The following is an 18,741-nucleotide window of genomic DNA, read 5'->3' on the forward strand; positions in this document are numbered from 1 at the left end:
CCATCTCTCTGTAGGAAGTGGGGAACATATGTCACCATCAATCCTCTAGAATTGTGAATTGTGGCTGGTCATTGCATTGATATGATCTACCATCCTTAAACTCAACTGGCCTAGATTCTAACTAGCTGACCTTCCAGAAAGTATTTAATTTTGATTTGAAAATCAGAGCAATGTCAGAATTATATAAAGTAGAGACATAATATGTCCTGGGTGTGTGTGTGTTGGGGGGAACATCACCCATTAGCAGAATATCCCAGCACCTAGAACAATATTATGCCCATAAACAAATACTTGCTAGTTAGTTGACTGATTGATTAATGATGATGCTAATTAAAGACAGTTAATTTTAGATGATAGCAAGCTATTTTAAAATAAGGAAATATGAAATTAAACTCACCTAATTTTGGAAGGGAATAATTCATTGCAAAATATTCTTCAAAATAGTCAAATGCAATTTTGGTGATGTTTGCAGCATAGTCAGCTGTCTGCTTTTGAAGCGGCTGGACATAGATTTTGAGCTAATAAAGAAAAAGAAATATATGAAGGTTATTATTACTTTGAAAAACAAAAACAAATTCTACATATGAAGTTTCCTTATCTGTGAAATGAAGGGCCTAGACAAGACATTTAAGAGACCTTCCAGATTCACCTTGATTTGTTGATTCTGTTGATGGTCAGGATTTGTTTTGAATTTATGAGGATAGATTTATCTTTTTTTCCTTATCGGGATGACACATCACACACAGAACTGTGATGCTGACAATGATAGATGTGATGATATGAATGATGATGGTGATGGTGAAAAACAAAAGAGAGTTGAATAGGCTCATGACCACAATTTGTATGCTGTGCTGTTTTCAGTTCTCAGGTGATAGCTTTTGTCAGTTTTGGTATGTACTGCCCTATCCAAACATAGTATTTTAAGTATTACATTTCCAAAGTGCCAGTGTAATGATCCAGGTTTGCCCAGGGCCTAATTCCTAGGCGGCACAATGGGCAGCTAGATGGTACAGTGAATAGAGTGCTGGGCCTGGAGTCAGGAAGACTCCTCTTCCTGGTTTCAAATCTGGCATCAGACATGTAGTAGCTGCGTGACCCTGGATAACTCACTTAACCCTGTTTGCCTCAGTTTCCTCATCTGTCAAATGAGGAATTGGTAAATCACTCCAGTACCTTTTCTAAGAAAATCCCAAATGATGTCATGAGAAGTCAGAAACAACTGAATAACAACAACAATTCCTCTTTGGGAATAAGCCCTATGAAGTAACTCATATGGCTTTAATTAATTAATTGGCATCCTCAATAATTCATTCTTTCAGACCATCCCCTTCAGACCATTCCCTCCTCAAAAGGATGTAGCCACACACTTTAGCATAGCACTCTGTTGGAAGCTATTGAGAACCAAGCTGAATAGGTGGCATGTAGGTACTCTGAGAACATAGAATATGACAAAGGAGAATTAGATGCTACAGAATATGCAAATATAAGAATACAGCTCTTCAAGTAACCTGCCTTCCATTTGGACAATTCAAAGTCACTGGATTTACTCATTTGGTAACACTACAATCTAGACATCCACGAACATCATAATGTTTCAATTTCCACCGACAGACTAGTGCCAGATTTAGAATTAGAGGTTAAGAGCCTGACTTCGCAATATACTGACAATATGATCATGGCCAAGTTGTTTCACCTCCATGGACATCAGCTTCATCATCTGTAAAATGAACAAGATGGATTTGATGCCTTCCCTTGCCAGCTCTAAGGGCTTTGAACCAGAAAATGTGAGTTCCAATCTCGTCTCAGACACTTTACTATCTGTGAGACCCTGGGCAAGTCACTTTACTTTCATCTGCCTCAGTTCCCTCATCTGTAAAATGGGGATAATAATAGCCCCAATCTCACAGGAATGCTATAATATCAGTTAACTTATATAAAGCACTTTGCAAACCCTACATTGCTATATAAATGCAAGCTATAGCATTGCTTCTAAATCTATGATCCAAGAGGACCATATAGTGATCTGATAATTAGAAACCATTTAGATAATAAGCTCAGACAAATCAAGCAAAAAAGAGAAGAAAAATTATGTTTTGCTTTGCATTGGCAAAGGAAGCCGACCTTAAAACACATTTTATTAATATCCTGTTTTTACATGATCCACATTTCCCCATATATTCTTTCCCTATCCTCATCCTTATAAAAAAAGAGAAAAAAAGATAATTCATCAAAACAAAACAAAACATAGAAAATGCCTGATATTATATACAGTTTTCCACACCCAGAGTCCTCCACCTCTGGAAAGCAATGAGGGGAGGTGCCTTCTCATTTTTCTCTTTTTGGGGACCAACAAGCATTAAATTCTGAGTTTTGCTGTTGCTGTCATTTGACTCTTGTTTTTTCTCTTTATATGGGTATAGTCATCTAATATATTGTTTTCCTGGATCTAATTATTTCACTCTGCATCAGTTCATATAGGTCTTCTGTGATTCACAACATTCATTATAGCTGTTTCTCTAACACAGTAATATTATAATAATTCATGTATCACAAATTTCTTCATCATTCTTCAAACAATGGTCATAAACTCTGTAGCCAAGCCTTTGACACTACACTTATTAAACCCCAGAATTTTCCCTTTGTTTGTTCCCAGATGAGCATCGTTAATTTTACTTGTCAAGCTATGCGTCCTAAGCTGCTTTCCCTCAGCATCACCCTTTCTGGAAATAAGTGAAATATTCTGGGATGCTCCATTAACTTTTTAGCACTACTAAAAATAGCTTCCCTTAAATTTATCTTGGTTGGTTTTCCACTCCCAATCTGCCAGGAAACTGAATATTTTTCTCTCTTCTTCTTCAACTGTGTATGTGAAAACTTGCTGTTCTTCATATTCAAAGAGTACACTACTGACATCATCAGAGCATCATTCTGTGAGCTACTTTTCCCATGGTGGTGATGCAGCTTTGCACTGATCCCTATATGCTCTCTCACCCTTGTGAATGAGGGCATGTGATTTCCCAATGACACAGCAGAATTAGAGCAGCACTTTGTGCTTTGGGAACAAAGCAAAGATAACTATACTATGGGGGCTTAATACTCTGGCCTCATATACTAAACTGCTATGCTAATCTTCCTCATCTATAGGCCACTTGAATGGGTGTAGGTCACCTAATCCATTTTCTTCCCCTCATTTTCTTTATAATATCCTCCTCGAGAGGTCTGGCTTAGCTAAGCATTTCACATTTTTGCTTTGAAAGGCATGTGGGTGAGATTTGTGGGAAGGATAGGCAGTGGGCAAGGGAGAAGCAATTTACTTGAATGGGATGAGAGAGATAGAATAAAATGGCAGAGTGGCAGTGGGGCGGATCGATATCAATGTATCATGTCAGTATCAGTTGCTAACAGAGAAAACGCATGTAAAACTCTTTGAGGCATCCTCCCTTAATGCTGTTGGTTCTGTGACCTCTGCCTGCTCTAGTTTCCTCATCTGTATAATGAGGATGACAATGTCCCCTACCTCCCAGGGTTGTTGTGAGGATCAAATGAAATAAGATTCATTAGGTACTTTGCAAACCTTAAAGTGTTACATCAATGCTAGATATGGTAATTATTATGAAGTAGTGCTGTACACTATTAGAAATGACTATTAGTGAGTTTCTGTCAGCAAATCCACTCAGAGTAAAATTATCTCCTGTATCATTTTTCACCTTCTGTTGATTGGAACTTTCTCCAGACGCAAGCCCATTCTGCCCCTGCATTTTGGACCACCTTCTGATTGATTTTAATAATTGCTGCTATAATTGGCCGAGCCAGCCCTGCCACAGGCTATGGGATTGCAGCCTATTAAATTATATATTAAAGATATAGAGTATCTTTAGCCATACTGTACCTTTTTATGCCACTTGTTATTTGCAGACTTTCTAGAAGCCCAAAATACTTCTTATCCACAGTGTTATCACAATATCTGTCATTTGGAAATCCAAGTTCTGCCTATATTCATTTAGCAGCAGAACATTTGGGATCCCAGGCTTTAGGCACCAAAATATTCACCAAAGAGCGAATGTATTAATACACTGTTTCACTTAAATGACAATGTCCTTTGTCCAGGCAACTGTCCTAGACACGATGCTCTAGACTTCTGGATAAAATGTTCTATTCAACTCCTCTTCTATGATTTGCAGGAACTCCCATTTTCCATCTCTTAAGATCCAACTCATTTCCCTTTATAACCTTCAGCAACTCCTTTCTGTCTGCTCAATAACATTTAAACACATTGATATTTAAAGTCTTCCATTACCAGGCACTGCCTCAGCTGTCAAGCCTTATCTCAAAGTAATGCTACATGTACCATCTTCATCTCCAAATGCCCACCGGACATCTCAACCTGGACTTCCACAGGAACTCAGCCTCAATATGCATGAATTGGAATTTGTAATCTTTCTCCATAAACCCACCTTCTTCCTATATTTTTCTTTCAAATGAGAAGCACTGTCAGTCTTCCAGTCATTCAAAGATAGATTGACAATGAGGTGGTGCAATGGATAGAGATCATCAGACATGGAATCAAGAAGACCTGAGTTCAAATCTGGATTCTAACTGTGTGATCCACAGGAAAATCACTGAAAAGGCCTGCCTCCTTTCTCATCTGTAAAATGGAAATAATAACCTATCTCACATGGTTATTATGAGGATCAAATAAGATATTATTTGTCTGAAAGCACCTGGCCCATGTCAGCCATTATTCTTCACCATGTGAAGAGTCATCCTCAACTCCATACTCTCCTTTATTTCCTTGTTGCCTCCTATCCAATCAGTAGCTAAGAACTGTTAATCAATAAACATTTATTAAGTACCTATTATGTGCAAGGCAGGGTGCTAAAGCACTGAAGATACACAAAGAGCCAAAAGACAATTCCCACCAATTCAACATCCACAGTATCTCTCACATGCATCCCCTTATCTCTACTCTCACTGCCTGCCCTAGTTCAGACCTCATAACCTCTCACCTGGACTATTGCAGTGGCATCTAATTGGTCCCCTGCTTACCATTTCTCCCCACAGCTGGCCACCTTCGACACAGCTGCCAGAGTGATATTCTGAAATTAGCTGTCTGCCTATGCCACTCCACTCAGGAAGCTTCATTCTATTTCCTTTAGGTGAAAATGGGAACTCTTCTGAGATTTAAATTTCCCGTCTCCTTCAAGAGCAGTCCCCTACTTTCCCCATACTCCATTCTTGTAACATCAGAGGCTTTTAAAACAATATACCTACACTTATTTATCTGTTAAGAAAGTGGATTTCATAGTAGGTACCTGAGGGCAGGGACTACCTCATTTTTGTATTTTTATCACTTGATTAGAAGTGGCTACCACATAATAGTCACTTAATAGCTACTTATTGACCAATTTGTTGATGCATCTCTCCCCCCCTACCAGCTAAACTGGACAATTCAGTGTTCCTCATATATATTCTATGCTTACCTGCCTTCAAGCTTTAGTCTTTGCTGTTCATGCTAAAATGTATGACCCTACTTCCCTCTGGCTCCAACTCATATTTGCTTTTTGAAACCTGTGATGCATAACTCAGATGCCACAACCACTTATTTTAGGAAACCTCTTATCTCCCTAGTTGGTAATCTAGGGAGATGAATCAGCTCTCCTTGCCCCCTGCCCTGCAATTTATCATGTAGCTTTAATAATTATTATTATTATAACAATAGCTAACACTTATAAAGAGCCTTAAGGTTTACAAAGGTACTTGAGAAAGTTATTATCATTCTATCCTTTCAATAACCCTGAGAGGTCATTGTATTATTCCCCTTTTTACAGGTGAGACAGGTAGAAGTTAAGTGACTTGTTCAGAGTCACACAGGTCTGAGTGTCATAGATAGGATTTGAATTCAGGTCATCCTGACTCCAGGTCCAGTGCTCTATCTACTGTGCTACCTCCCTCCCTTTTACATTGTATTGTTTATTATAATTATTTGCATATATATCACATCCTTCTACTATACATAAACTTCACAAGAATGGCCATAGTTTCTTATTAATATATCACACATTAATACGGCATTTGATATGCCGCATTATCAAAATCAACCCACCAACAAGCATATATTAAGCACCTGCTATATGCCAGGGACTCTTCTATGTGCTAGGGATTAAAAACTTGAGACGGCTGCTACTCTGGAAAAGCTTACAATCTAGCTATAGAGAAAACATATACATATACAGAGATACACTAATGGGTAAAAGGTGAAGTAGTGACGAATCAGCAAAGGCTTTATGTGCAAGGTTGAGCTGAGCCTTGCAGGAAACTAAGGATTTTTTGTGATGGAGGTGGTAAAAAAAAATTACACTTTGGGCATGGGGACAGTCAGTGCCAAGACATGGAAGTGATAGTTAATAATTATTTGTTGAATTTTGAAGTGGAAGTGCCTTGTCTAAAACATTACATGTTTTTTAATCCCTTCCCCAAATAAACTGTCTAAAATAATTCATCAACTTATGTTTTTCCACTTTATCGATCCTTTATTTTGTTTAGAGGAACTGTTTTTTCCTCTTAAACCACAGCTAATAACACTGAATCAATGTCAAGTTGGATAAGATAAGTAAGTGATTCTTATTCTTCATGCTCTAAAAAGTTGATTGTTTTTATTATTCAAGAATAGTATAAAATAAGGGGCATCTGGGTGGCACAGTGGATAGAGCACTGGCCCTGGTGTCAGGAGGACCCCAGTTCAAATCTGGCTTCAGACACTTGACACTTACTAGCTGTGTGACCCTTGGCAAGTCACTTAACCCCAATTGCCTCACCAAAAAAAAAAAAGAATAGTATAAAATATGTCTCTTAAAGGTGAAGTTTATATTTCTGGAGCCTGAGCTAGAAACCTGACTTACTTGTGGGAATCAGATTAAATCACTTCACCTCCTTTGATATCAGTGTGTACTAGAGGTCCTCTAATGATAGATTCTTCTAGGTATAAATCTCAGATCCTTTCTTCTTTTTATATATTTAATGAGCATATATCTGTGTCCCCTAAATAATCTTGTTCCTCCAACTATATTTTTCACTTAATTCAATTGAAGTTCACCACCACCAGTTAAGCAAATATAGTGTGGTAGGTTCTAGGTATGCAAAATAAAAAAGAAAATCATTATTTCCCTCAAGGAGCTAGAGGGATAGGATAGTGTATTTGCCAGTTTTCATAGCTAAGAATTCTATTTCTGAGTCTAAGCTTACTAAGTATTGGAGTCAATTGTGGCCAGTTTAAAAGTTTGCAGCTTTCAATATTTTTTTTCTTCTTTGCTCCTTGGAAACCACCCTGAAAAGGGCTGGTAGATGTCCTTAATACCAAAAATGTTACTTTAACATCTCCAAAGATTTTGCTTGGTATCATTTCCATTTTTATAGAAAGGGAGACTCAAAGGCTACACTATTCATAATTAGCAGATGAGGCTTAAAGTCAAGATTAATGACTCTTGACTGGGTGCTCTTTAAATTCCTCCATTAGATTACAAATTCCTTGACAATGGGGTCTAGATTCACTCAAATATAATTTTCATTGAATGTAACTCCCTTAACAAAGGTGCCACATTTCCTGTACATAATAGGTAATGATTTCAATGACTAGTCTATCCATTTTTCATTTGCTTTCAGTTGCTCAGCCCTAAGATTTTTTTTTATCTTTCCTTAACTGAAAAGTGGCCCTCCCTTGAAGATATCATGAATTACCCATCTATTCTTTTTTTTTTTTTTTTTTTGCAGAGCAATGGGGGTTAAGTGACTTGCTCAGGGTCACACAGCTAGTAAGTGTCAAGTGTCTGAGGCCAGATTTGAACTCAGGTACTCCTGAATCCAGGGCTGGTGTTTTATCCACTGCGCCACCTAGCTGCCCCCCATTTGCTTCATTCTTGCCAGACAACTGATCTTAAATTCAAACCATTGATCTACTATGCTCCTTCTATTTCTTTTTGGTCAAGTCCATGTCATCTAATTTTGCCAGCATTCTCAAAATACTATCAGTACTTACCACCCCAACCCACTTTTGCCAGCTTCAACAAATTCACCACCTAGCTCAAGTTTTCCTTCATTTTCCCAATCCCTACTTCAGTATCCATGCTGATGTTTCACATGATTCTTACCTTACGGTCTATCATTTTCATCAACATCCTGGCTTTCATTTGATCCTGCTACCTTAATCTAGGCTAATATTCTATATTTTTTCCTCTTTCGCTGCCCAAATTCTTAAACAAGTCTTCGAGACCTAAAGTTTCCACTTTTTACATACCTATTATTTCCCAAATCCCATGCAATTCTACTCCATTCCCACTTCTCTACAGGAAACCATAGTTTCACCGATCAACAACTTCCTTAGCAGATCCAATGACCTCCCAATCTTCAGTCTTATGACTTTATATATTTTGATAACCTTGTTCATATTAGAGAGTATTAGGAAGGGGTCATGGTCATGAACCCTCATCTACTAGAAATGAATACTGCAACTGAGATAAAGATGAGTTGATCAAACCATTGTTGTTGATTTTGTAACTGTAGATCTCAACTCAACTCAATCCACTAGTTATTGTGGAACTTAGTATCTGCCTTTGTCTTAGTCTTGACAAATCACGATTTGTCCTGATTACTTTCAACTACAAAATATCCTGTTGAAAACCTACTCACTTGTCTTTATGTCTCTCTAAAGCACTAGGCTCTCTCTTTTCTCTCTCAATCATTGCAGCTATTCTTCTTTCCCCTGAACCCATTTGGGACAGGCTAGAACATATCCTTCTCAAAATCACTACTGTCTTTGTTGTTTTTTGTGGTTCTCTCATTTACCATGTTGGTAAACTTTTCTGCCTCCTCCTCTTCCTCCTATATCCTGCAATAGCTTCAGTCATTCCTTAGGGTTCAGGTCTTGAACATCCTATTTTCTCTTTGTATACCCTTCTTTAGTGAACTGAGCCTCCTTTACAACTTTGACTGTGCACATACCTCTATGCTGGTGACTCAGATTCTACGTAATAATTTTACCCATTTCTATAATATATTCCAACTTTCTACAAGGTATCTTCACTTGGATAGTCCATTGTTACCTCAAAACTCCATGTGTCTAAACTGTTTTTTCTACAAGATCAATTCCTCCTCTCCATTTCTCTATTTTCAAAGTCAAGTTAATTCTTCCTTCACAGTGAGTCTAGTACCTAACCCTACTTTCCATCTTCACTGTCACTACCCTAATCGAGGCCTTCATCACCTATATTACTTTAATGGCCATCTTTTTAATATTTATTTGTTAAATTAACAAGTATTTATTTTCTTTCCTCACTTTTCCTCCAAAAATTGGGAAAAGAAGAAAAGACAAACCCTTGCAACAAATATGCCTAATCAAGAAAATGTCCAAAAAAAAAAGTTTCAGTCTGCATCTCTCCCTGTCTAGAAGCATACTTCCTCATGAGTTCTCAGGAATTATGACTTATAATTGCATTAATCAGACTTCTTAAATCTTTCAAGTGTGTTTATTTTATAATGTATTATGTAAATGATTCTTCTAGTTCTGCTCATTTCACTCTGAATCATTTCATGCAAGTTCCCCCAAGTCTCTCTGAAACCCTTTGTGCAATAACACTCATAATTATGATATATTAATGTAGTAGTATAGTATAGGAAATATAGTAGTAGGAATGGAGTAGAATATAAGAAATCTCATAGTTGGAAGGGGTCTCTAACCCATACCTAAGCTTTCATGTTCTTGGTAAGATCTTTAAAAAGCAGTCATACAGGGGCAGCTAGGTGGCGCAGTGGATAGAGCACTGGTCCTGGAGTCAGGTGGACCTGAGTTCAAATCCGGTCTCAGACACTTAACACTTACTAGCTGCGTGACCCTGGGCAAGTCACTTAACCCCAATTGCCTCACTAAAATAAAATTTTAAAATATGAAAAAAAAAAAGCAGTCATGCAGCCTCTACTTGAATACCTACAATGAAATGGAAGCCATTACTGCCAAGGCATCACAGTCCACTTTGAAGCAGCACTAATTATTAGAAAGTTTTCCTTACATGAAACCTAAATTTGCCTCTCTAAAATATTCACTGATTGGTCCTAATTCTGCCATGTGGGCGCAAGCAGAATAAATTTAATTTCTCTTCCCAATAACAGTCTTCCAGACACATTAATTAATTAGTTAATTAATTAATTAGTTAATTAATTAGTTAATTAATTAATTAATTAATTAATTAATTAATTAATTAAGGCCTGTATTCTTTAGATTTAACAGCCTGAGTTCCTCCCCTGATCCTTGTTTGACATGCCATCCATTTCCTTCACCATCTTGTTTACCCTCTTGGACCTGTTCCAATTTGTCAATGTTTTCCTTAAAACCCAGTGCCTCAAGCAGGTCACCAAGGGGAGAACTGGCCCACACTGGGAAAATGGAGTAGGTTAATATGTCTATGTCAATTAGTGAGGGTCTGCTATGCTTCCAGTTAAGCAAAATAGGGAGACCCAATCTAAAAAGAAATAAAATAAAATCTGGTGCCCAGAACTAAACACAATGCTGCCCATATGGTCTGACCAGGACAGAGTATGGCAGGACTATCACCTTCTTTATTCTTAATACCACTTAAAATTATATTCACTTTTTTTTTTTTGCATCTGCATCACATTGTTGCTATACATTGATAGTGCTGTCTGTTAAAATGCCTAGATCTTGTTTTTTCACACAGAAGTAGGACCAAACATATGAAATGTGAAGTTTGTGAGAAAATAATTATTGAAAATTAATTTCTTGGGGTATGTTGAATTATTTATTGCTACTGTACTTCCTAAAATTATTTGCTAATTATAAATTAATGGCTATTTACACATTTGGGCAGTAAGTATTTATTAATTAATATTATATATACCAGTAAAGAATTGACAGCATGACAATTAGCTTCCCTGCTAGCCTCAGGTTTACAAGCCCAATTACATAACCCTAAGAGACAGCATTCTGAGCCAAGAGGATGAGAAGAGAGCAAAAGAGAGTGACCCTAGTGTGTTCCCATTAGCTAGAGGTGGATCACCATACATTGATCTAAGCTAATTGGTTATAGCCTCATTCAATTCCCCTGATTGACATGGACTTGGGGGGTGGTCGAGAGAAGGTAAATTCCAACATTTAGGTGCTTCTTCCCCTAGCTAAACAAAAGAATCAATCTGCTTTCCTTTTGTTCACCTGGGCTCATCCAAGGCAGGGCTGAACTAAACTTTCTGGGGTGAGGGGGAGAGAGAGCAGCTAAAACTGGGTCTCTGTATCCTCAAGAAATTCATTATTAATAATTATTTTCTCACAGGGAGACCCAGAGAGTCCTTTCCCCTACTCCAGTCCAGTTCTTCAGGAACTTCAGCAAATCTCATCTGGGACAAACCCAAGGGAACAAAAGAAATGGAGATTGATTCGTTTGTTTAGCTCAGTGAACAAAGAAGGGAATTTTGCATACTCTTCCCTTATGTCATCAAGAGTTCATGTCAACCAATGGAATTGAATGATGCTAACTAATTTGCTTTGATCAACATATAGTGACCAGCCTCTATCAAAAGAGGATAAACTCTTGATTATGCCAGGGTCATGCTCTCTTGGCCCTCTCTTGCCCCTCTCTCTTTACCTGCTCTCTTGGCTCTAAACATGAGCACTCCTCCTCTTAGGACAATTTAGGTCTGAGGCCCTGAGATCATGAGAAGTTAGGGAGACATGCCATCAATACTTTACTGATATACAATATTAATTAATAAATGCTTACTGCCAATACTGCCATTAATATGTAAATATCAATCAATTAATTTATAAAGTACAGTAGTAGCAATATTAAAAAAAACCCCACAGGTTATACTTTCTCTACAAGTTTACCTATTTGTGTCAACTTCCAAAGTCACACATACATATGCATCTATTGTAAATACAACTTCTTGGTACCTCTTTTATCTGTGCATTTTTCTATTATTGTGTGCCCATATTTATTTCTCTAAGATTTTCCGCCACATTATCTTGTTTTCTATGTATAAGCTATTTTGATAAATTAATTAATTTCTTTAGAACCTCATACTAATATGGCTAAAATAATGGGGGTAGGATTTTTCACAATGTAGGCTAATCAGGTGTGTTCTTACTTCACACCTAACCAAGCATTCGAGTCACTGCTTAAACATTTATTAAATACTTACTATGTGCCAGATACTGTGCTAAACACTGGAATTAAAAAAAAAAAAAAAAGCAAAAGATAGTCCCTGCCTTCAAGGGGCTCACAATCTAATAGGGGAGACAACTAACAAATATAAAGATATAGATACACACACACACACACACATACATACAGCATAAATAAGAAATAATTAAAAGAGGGAAGGCACTGGAGCTAAGAGAAGTTGGGAAAGGTTTCCTGCAGATGGTGAAATTTTAGTTAGGACTTAGGGGAAGTCAAGGGAGCCAGTAGAGAAAGATGAGGAAGAAGAGCATTCCAGACCTGTAGGATAGCCAGAGAGAACCCCCAAGCCAAGAAATGTAGTATCTTGTTTGTGGAACAACCAGGAGTCCAGTATCATTGTATGATATGTATCAAGAGTATGTAGTGAGGGGCAGAGAGGTGGCACAGTGGATAAAGCTCTGGCCCTGGATTCAGGAGGACCTGAGTTTATATTCTGCCTCAGACACCTGACACTTACTAGCTGTGTGACCCTGAGCAAGTCACTTAACCCTCGTTGCCCCCCCAAAAAAGAAAAAAAAAGAGTATGTAGTGAAGAGTAAGGTTTAAGAAGACTGGAAAGACAGGACAAGACTGGGTTACATAGGTCTTTGAATGCCAAACAAAGGATTTTGTATTTGATCCTGGAGGTAATAGGGAGATGCTGGAGTTTATTGAGTTGAGGAGAGTGACACTGAGTAAGTGAAAATCACTTTTGTGGATTAAAGGATGGATTGGTGTGGGGAGAGACTTGAGGCAGGCAGATCCACCATCAGGCTAGTCCAATAATCCAGGCATGAGGTGAGGAGGGCCTGCACTGGAGTGGGCAGTGTCAGAAGGGAGAAGGGGGTGAATTTCACAACGGTGAAATTGACAGGTCTTGGCAACAGATTAAATATGGGAGTGAGAGATAATGAGGAGTGGGACTGGGAGGATGGTATTATGCTCTACAGTAATAGAGAAAGTGGCTGTGGAGGGCTGGTTGAGTTTAAGATCTGAGATGTCTGAAAGAACCTTACAGAAGCAAGAGTGGAGGTGAGGAAAGAGGGTAGGGAAAGAAAGATAGATCTTAGAATCATCAGCATAGGGACAGTAATCAAATCCATAGGAGCTGATGAGATAGGGAGGAGAGAAGAAGGCCCAAGAGAAAAACTTGTAGGACATCTATGGTGAGAACACATGATCTGAATGAGGATCCAGCAAAGAAGACTAAGAAGGAATGGTCAGAGAGGTAGAAAGAGAACCAAGAAAAGGAATGGTATTCCCAAAACCTAAAGAGAATATGGCATCAAGGAGGAAAGGGTGATCAATAATGCTGTCAAGAGGTCAAGGAGAATGAAAATTGAAAAAAGTCCACTGGATTTGGGGCAGCTAGGTGTTATAGTGGATAAAGCACCAGCCCTGGATTCGGGAGGACCTGAGTTAAAATCTGGCCCCAGAGACTTGACACTTACTAGCTGTATGACCCTGGGCAAGTCACTTAACTCTCATTGCCCCTCGCAAAACAAACAAAAAAGTCCATTGGATTTGGCAACTAAAAGATCACAACTTTGGAGAGAGCAATTTTGGTGGAATGATGAGATCAGACACAGGATTGTAAGGGTTAATAAGAGAGTTTAGAGAAGATAAAAGGGAGAACCTATTGTAGGTCTTTAACTGGGTCGTCAAGTGAAAAAGCCAGGATAAGTTGGCATCAACTCGTGACCACTATCAGAAAACAAACTAACAAAGAATAATACTCGTGACTTGCGTGAAATAATGAAGAGTGAAATGAACAGAACCAAAAGAATGTTGTATATGATAACAGCAATACTGGTCAAAGAAAAACTGTGAATGACTAAGCCATTCTGAGTATTATAGATATCCAGTTCAACTACAAAGGACCCACCTACAAGGAGAACTGAGAAATAGAAGTATGCATAGTATGGTTTTACATATATATATTTATATATGTATGTATGTGTGTATGTATAAATCTAGATATATCCAGATATTTCCAGATCTATCAAAATAGATAAGTGTGTATATTATACACAAACACATACACATCTGTGTCAAATGGTAGGCTTCTTTACTTTGCCTAGATTCCTAAAATAAGGAAAGTTTTCAATGGCAAATGAAAATAATTATGAAGAGTCCATTTTACCATAACTCCAATAAGTAATGGATGTAGATGCAATAGAATTAAAGAAGAAAAAGAGCTCTAGCTATCAAAAAAAATACACATCTGTTGTGTACTGAAAGCCAAGAACAATCTTAAATAAAGTTCTCATTGCTATATTAAGCAAGGAAAAGGTCATTGGCAATAATCTGCATGACCAACACAAGGTAAAAAAGGTTTTGCTTTTCCCCGTGGTGTTTCATTTTCACACCTCACACTGATATTTACTAGGAGTACCCTTTACTGTGGCTGGAGGTCATCTCAAAGTAGCACTTACCACTAGGATAAGTACTGTAACTTGAGTGGGGACATTTGCTCATGGGAAAGCTAACTCTGAAGGAGGCATCTAGGCAGCTAAGTGGATAGAGCACTGGGCTTGGAGTCAGGAAGATCTGAGTTTAAAAGCAGCCTCAGTCACTTACTGACAACTCAGTGGCATCATGGATAGAGTATTGGGCCTAGAATCAAGAAAACTCATCTTCCTGAGTTCAAATTTGGCCTCAGACACTTACTAGCTGTATGACCCTGTTTACCTCAATTCCCTCATCTGTAAAATGAGCTGGAGAAACAAACAGATCCAGTATCTTTGATAAGAAAGGGATCACAAAGGGTCATGTGAGATTTAAAATTGGATACAAGAGCATTAAACTCCCCTTTAACCTTTCCCTTATATATATCTCCCAGACCAGTAAGTGAAAGAAGTCTCTGAACTTTAGTTAGAGCTTTTATTGTTTGGGAATTAATTAGCCAACAAAATAAGGCGATGTTGATTAGAGAGATAGGAAAGTAGAAATACAAATAAATAATCTTAGATCTAAGCTTAGTCTATATTCCATATAGAACTCACTAAAAACCCAAGGCCACCTCTGAGGCTGAGAACCACATCAAGCACATGCTATTATGGAGGACCAGGCTGATCACCAAGGACCACGCTATCGAACCTGAGTCAGCATGTGTGTGCCAAGCGAGCCAGTCCAGCGAGCAAGCGAAAAAGAGAGAGCAACTTCCATTCTCTCCTTGCTTTTAAGCTCGCACCCCGGAAGTGGAGTGCTTAGCAGACGCACAGGTGGTTCGCCAGTCTCCAACTGGCGTCTTTCAGTTATCCTAACCGACTGTTAAAAGCTTTCACTTTTTACCACAGTCAGAAATGACTGCACAGAAACAACAGCAAATACTTACTAGTTGTGTGACCCTGGGAAAGTCTCTTAACCTCTATTTGCCTTAATCCACTGGAGAAGGAAAAGGCAAACCCATCATATCTTAGCCAAGAAAACCCCATGGACAGTATGGTCCAGGGGGTCACAAAGACTCAGACATGACTGAACAACCACCTTAGTGGGGACATTTGCTTGTGGCTAACACCCCCATCGTACTGTTCTTAGTTCATGCTATGGGGCCACTGGATAGATCCCTCTACTATGGAGTCCATGTATGAGCAGATGGCAAGATTGAGGGAATCTGTGTAACTATAAAATGACTATGTGTCCTAGTTATCTATGAGTCAGATTCACAAGGAGTTGGGAAATACCCTGTCTTTCCCTTCAGCAGTAGCAAAAGAGATTCTCTTGTTCCATGTCCAAATTTCACATTGCTCACTTCTAACAGGCCTCACTGCCTTATTCAACAAACATTTAGCAAGCATTTCTGGCACCAGGTATCAGGTTTTGGGGGAATATACAAAGATACAATTTCTTCCTTTAAGAAACTCTGAATCTGGGGCAGCTAGATGGCACAGTGGTTAAAGCACCGGCCCTGGATTCAGGAGTACCTGAGTTCAAATCTGGCCTCAGACACTTAACACTTACTAGCTGTGTGACCCTGGGCAAGTCACTTAACCCCCATTGCCCCGCAAAAAAAAAAAAAAAAAGAAAAGAAACTCTGAATCTAATCGAGGGAGTCAAGTACACAAATAACCATGGTACAATGACTTGAATGTGGCATGTAATAAGTGGTTTTTCATTAATTTATTCATACAAAGCAGACCTGAAGAAGTTCCAGATAGATGTGCAAACTGCTATAAAGGTTTAGAGGAATGAGGGAAAGGATTATAAAGATTCTGTAAAAATTATATTAACTGGTCCTAATCTGTGAACTCCTGGCTGGCTGGCTATCTGACTGCTTTTAATTTAATATGGGGGGGGGGCAGCTAGGTGGCACAGTGGATAGAGCACTGACCCTGGATTCAGGAGGACCTAAGTTCAAATTCGACCTCAGACACTTAACACTTTCTAGCTGTGTGACCCTGGGCAAGTCACTTAACCCCAATTGCCCTGCAAAAAAAAAACAAAAATTAATATGGGAAGAGCCAATTGGGAGGCTCCCCCTCCCCCACTACCTCCCAGACTGATAAGCAAAATCCTTTTTTTCAATTTAATTACAAAACAAGGTTTATTTATGAGAATCAACTTAAAGATAAGGATAAAGCAAGAAATAGGACCTGTGAACTTCAGTACTCTGCTCTTTCTTTTAACTTTCTCTACTGCCACCTGTGAGTACTATTACTGTAGAGTCCCCCTTAGTCCTCTTTCTCAGTCCTCTCCTTTCACTGCTCCACTCCACCACCTTCTTCACTCTTCTCTCTTTCACTGTCAGCCGCCCCCTTCACTCTAGCTGTCTCTCACTCTGTAGCTACTTGCCCTGTAGCTCCCACCTTTACTTTCACTGCTTTGCTCCACCATCTGTCTCTGTAGCCTCCCTGTAGCGTTCCTTTTGTCTCTAGCTGTCCTCCTGGGCTTCCTGTCCTCCCGCACAGATTTCACTACCAATGGAACCCACTAGCAGCTCTACCCCCCAGGCTATATATCCCCTCTTTCCCCTCCGCAGCTCCCATGCGCACCAAGCTAATTCACTGGTGCCCCTGGGGCAGGCAGAGCTGAGTAGGCACCCCTGGAGCTGGGTGCTGAGCAGAGGCAGCTCCCAGGGTGCCTGAGGCCTCCTGTGCACATCCCCACTGAACAGGGCATGGGCTGGGCATGGCGCATGTGAGGCTTATGTGCCTGGGGCGGTTTCAGGGGCTGGGGGAGGCTGCAGCCTGTTGGGGTTGCCCAAGGCTAATTTTAGTCGCTTACAATTCCTATGAAGGCATCGTTTTATTTGAACTCTGTGGTGTTTTTGAGCTAATATCTGATTTTTGATGAATGTTTAACACTATTGCTTTTCTAAATACATGTTTGTCATGTCACATATCTGTAAATTTCTAAAGGACTATGCTTGTTTCTTTTTTGTCTTTGTATCACCAGTAACTAGGACAATGGCTGGCACATGTAGCCCTTGACAAATGTTTGCTGTGTTAGGCCATACTGCTCTTGGACTTCTCACACTGGAAGTGGACTCTACCTTTGGGGTACCTTCCTCTCGTTGGCTGTTTCTTCCCAGATCCTCTCCATTTTAGAGAATGTATCCAAGCCAGCCATATATTTATTCCTCTTTCAGCTCCACTCTTGACTCTATACTTTCTCTACCATGCCCTTCTCCCCCTCAACATAATACCTCTTTTCAGCATCCTTTTAAATATTTTCTTTGGCCATTAGAATATAAGCTCTTTGAGCACAAAGATTGTCTTCCCCGCTGCTTGTATTTGTATTCCCAGCATTTATCACAGTGCCTGGTACATAGTAAACACTTAATAAATGATGTTGACTTGATGTGATGATTTACATGTAACACTTAAGAGTCATGGACTGTGCCCCTTGGGCTTAAACTTTGAAGTGGGTTTGTCTAAGCATTAAGCTCATAGCTACTATTAAATGACTAGATTTCCTGGTTCTCTGTGCAAAGCTAACTCTCAATGAAAGAAAGGAATGAAAAAGAGGAAAAGGTTAGAAAATGTTGTTCCCCCAAAACATATGTGATAAATATTAAAAGTTCAAAAACATAACTTACAGGAATTCCACTAGCCGAAGTTCTCTCCACACTTGTAAACTGATGTACAGCAAAGCACACCAGATAGGAGCTCATTGGAACAGACTTCATGAAAATGGTTCTCTTCCATTTGTCATCCACGAGCTCTTCTCTCTTTAGAAAATGAAAAATCATATTTTATTTGTTATTATCATCATCATTTGTGTCTAGATCAGACCAATGATTACCCAATTACTATATCTCTAGTAAGAAATTCCTTACCCAAGTTTAAGAGCACATGTTATAATAAATAAAAGATTAAAGGCAACAAGATATATATATATATTTTTAATTATCGGGGCAGCTAGGTGGTACAGTGGATAGAGCACTGGCCCTGGATTCAGGAGGACCTAAGTTCAAATCCGGCCCCAGACCTTTGACACTTACTAACTGTGTGACCCTGGGCAAGTCACTTAACTCCAATTGCCTCACCAAAAAAAATTATCATATCAAGAATGAATA

The 18,741-nt window shown here is 38.9% G+C and overlaps 1 protein-coding gene across 1 annotated transcript in view; it reads right to left on the reverse strand.

Annotated features, from left to right (window-relative positions):
- The window catches only part of LOC122731294 (glutamyl aminopeptidase), a 138,344-nt gene that overhangs the window by 72,632 nt on the left and 46,971 nt on the right, over positions 1 to 18,741 (reverse strand). Inside the window, exons 3-4 of the mRNA XM_043971306.1 lie at positions 18,262 to 18,393; positions 398 to 518 (exon numbers count right to left, since the gene is read on the reverse strand). Coding sequence (XP_043827241.1) covers positions 398 to 518; positions 18,262 to 18,393 — 253 coding nt within the window. The remainder of the gene's footprint in view (positions 1 to 397; positions 519 to 18,261; positions 18,394 to 18,741) is intronic.

The sequence above is a fragment of the Dromiciops gliroides genome, chromosome 6 (genome assembly GCF_019393635.1).
Source record: "Dromiciops gliroides isolate mDroGli1 chromosome 6, mDroGli1.pri, whole genome shotgun sequence".
Lineage (NCBI taxonomy): Eukaryota > Metazoa > Chordata > Mammalia > Microbiotheria > Microbiotheriidae > Dromiciops > Dromiciops gliroides.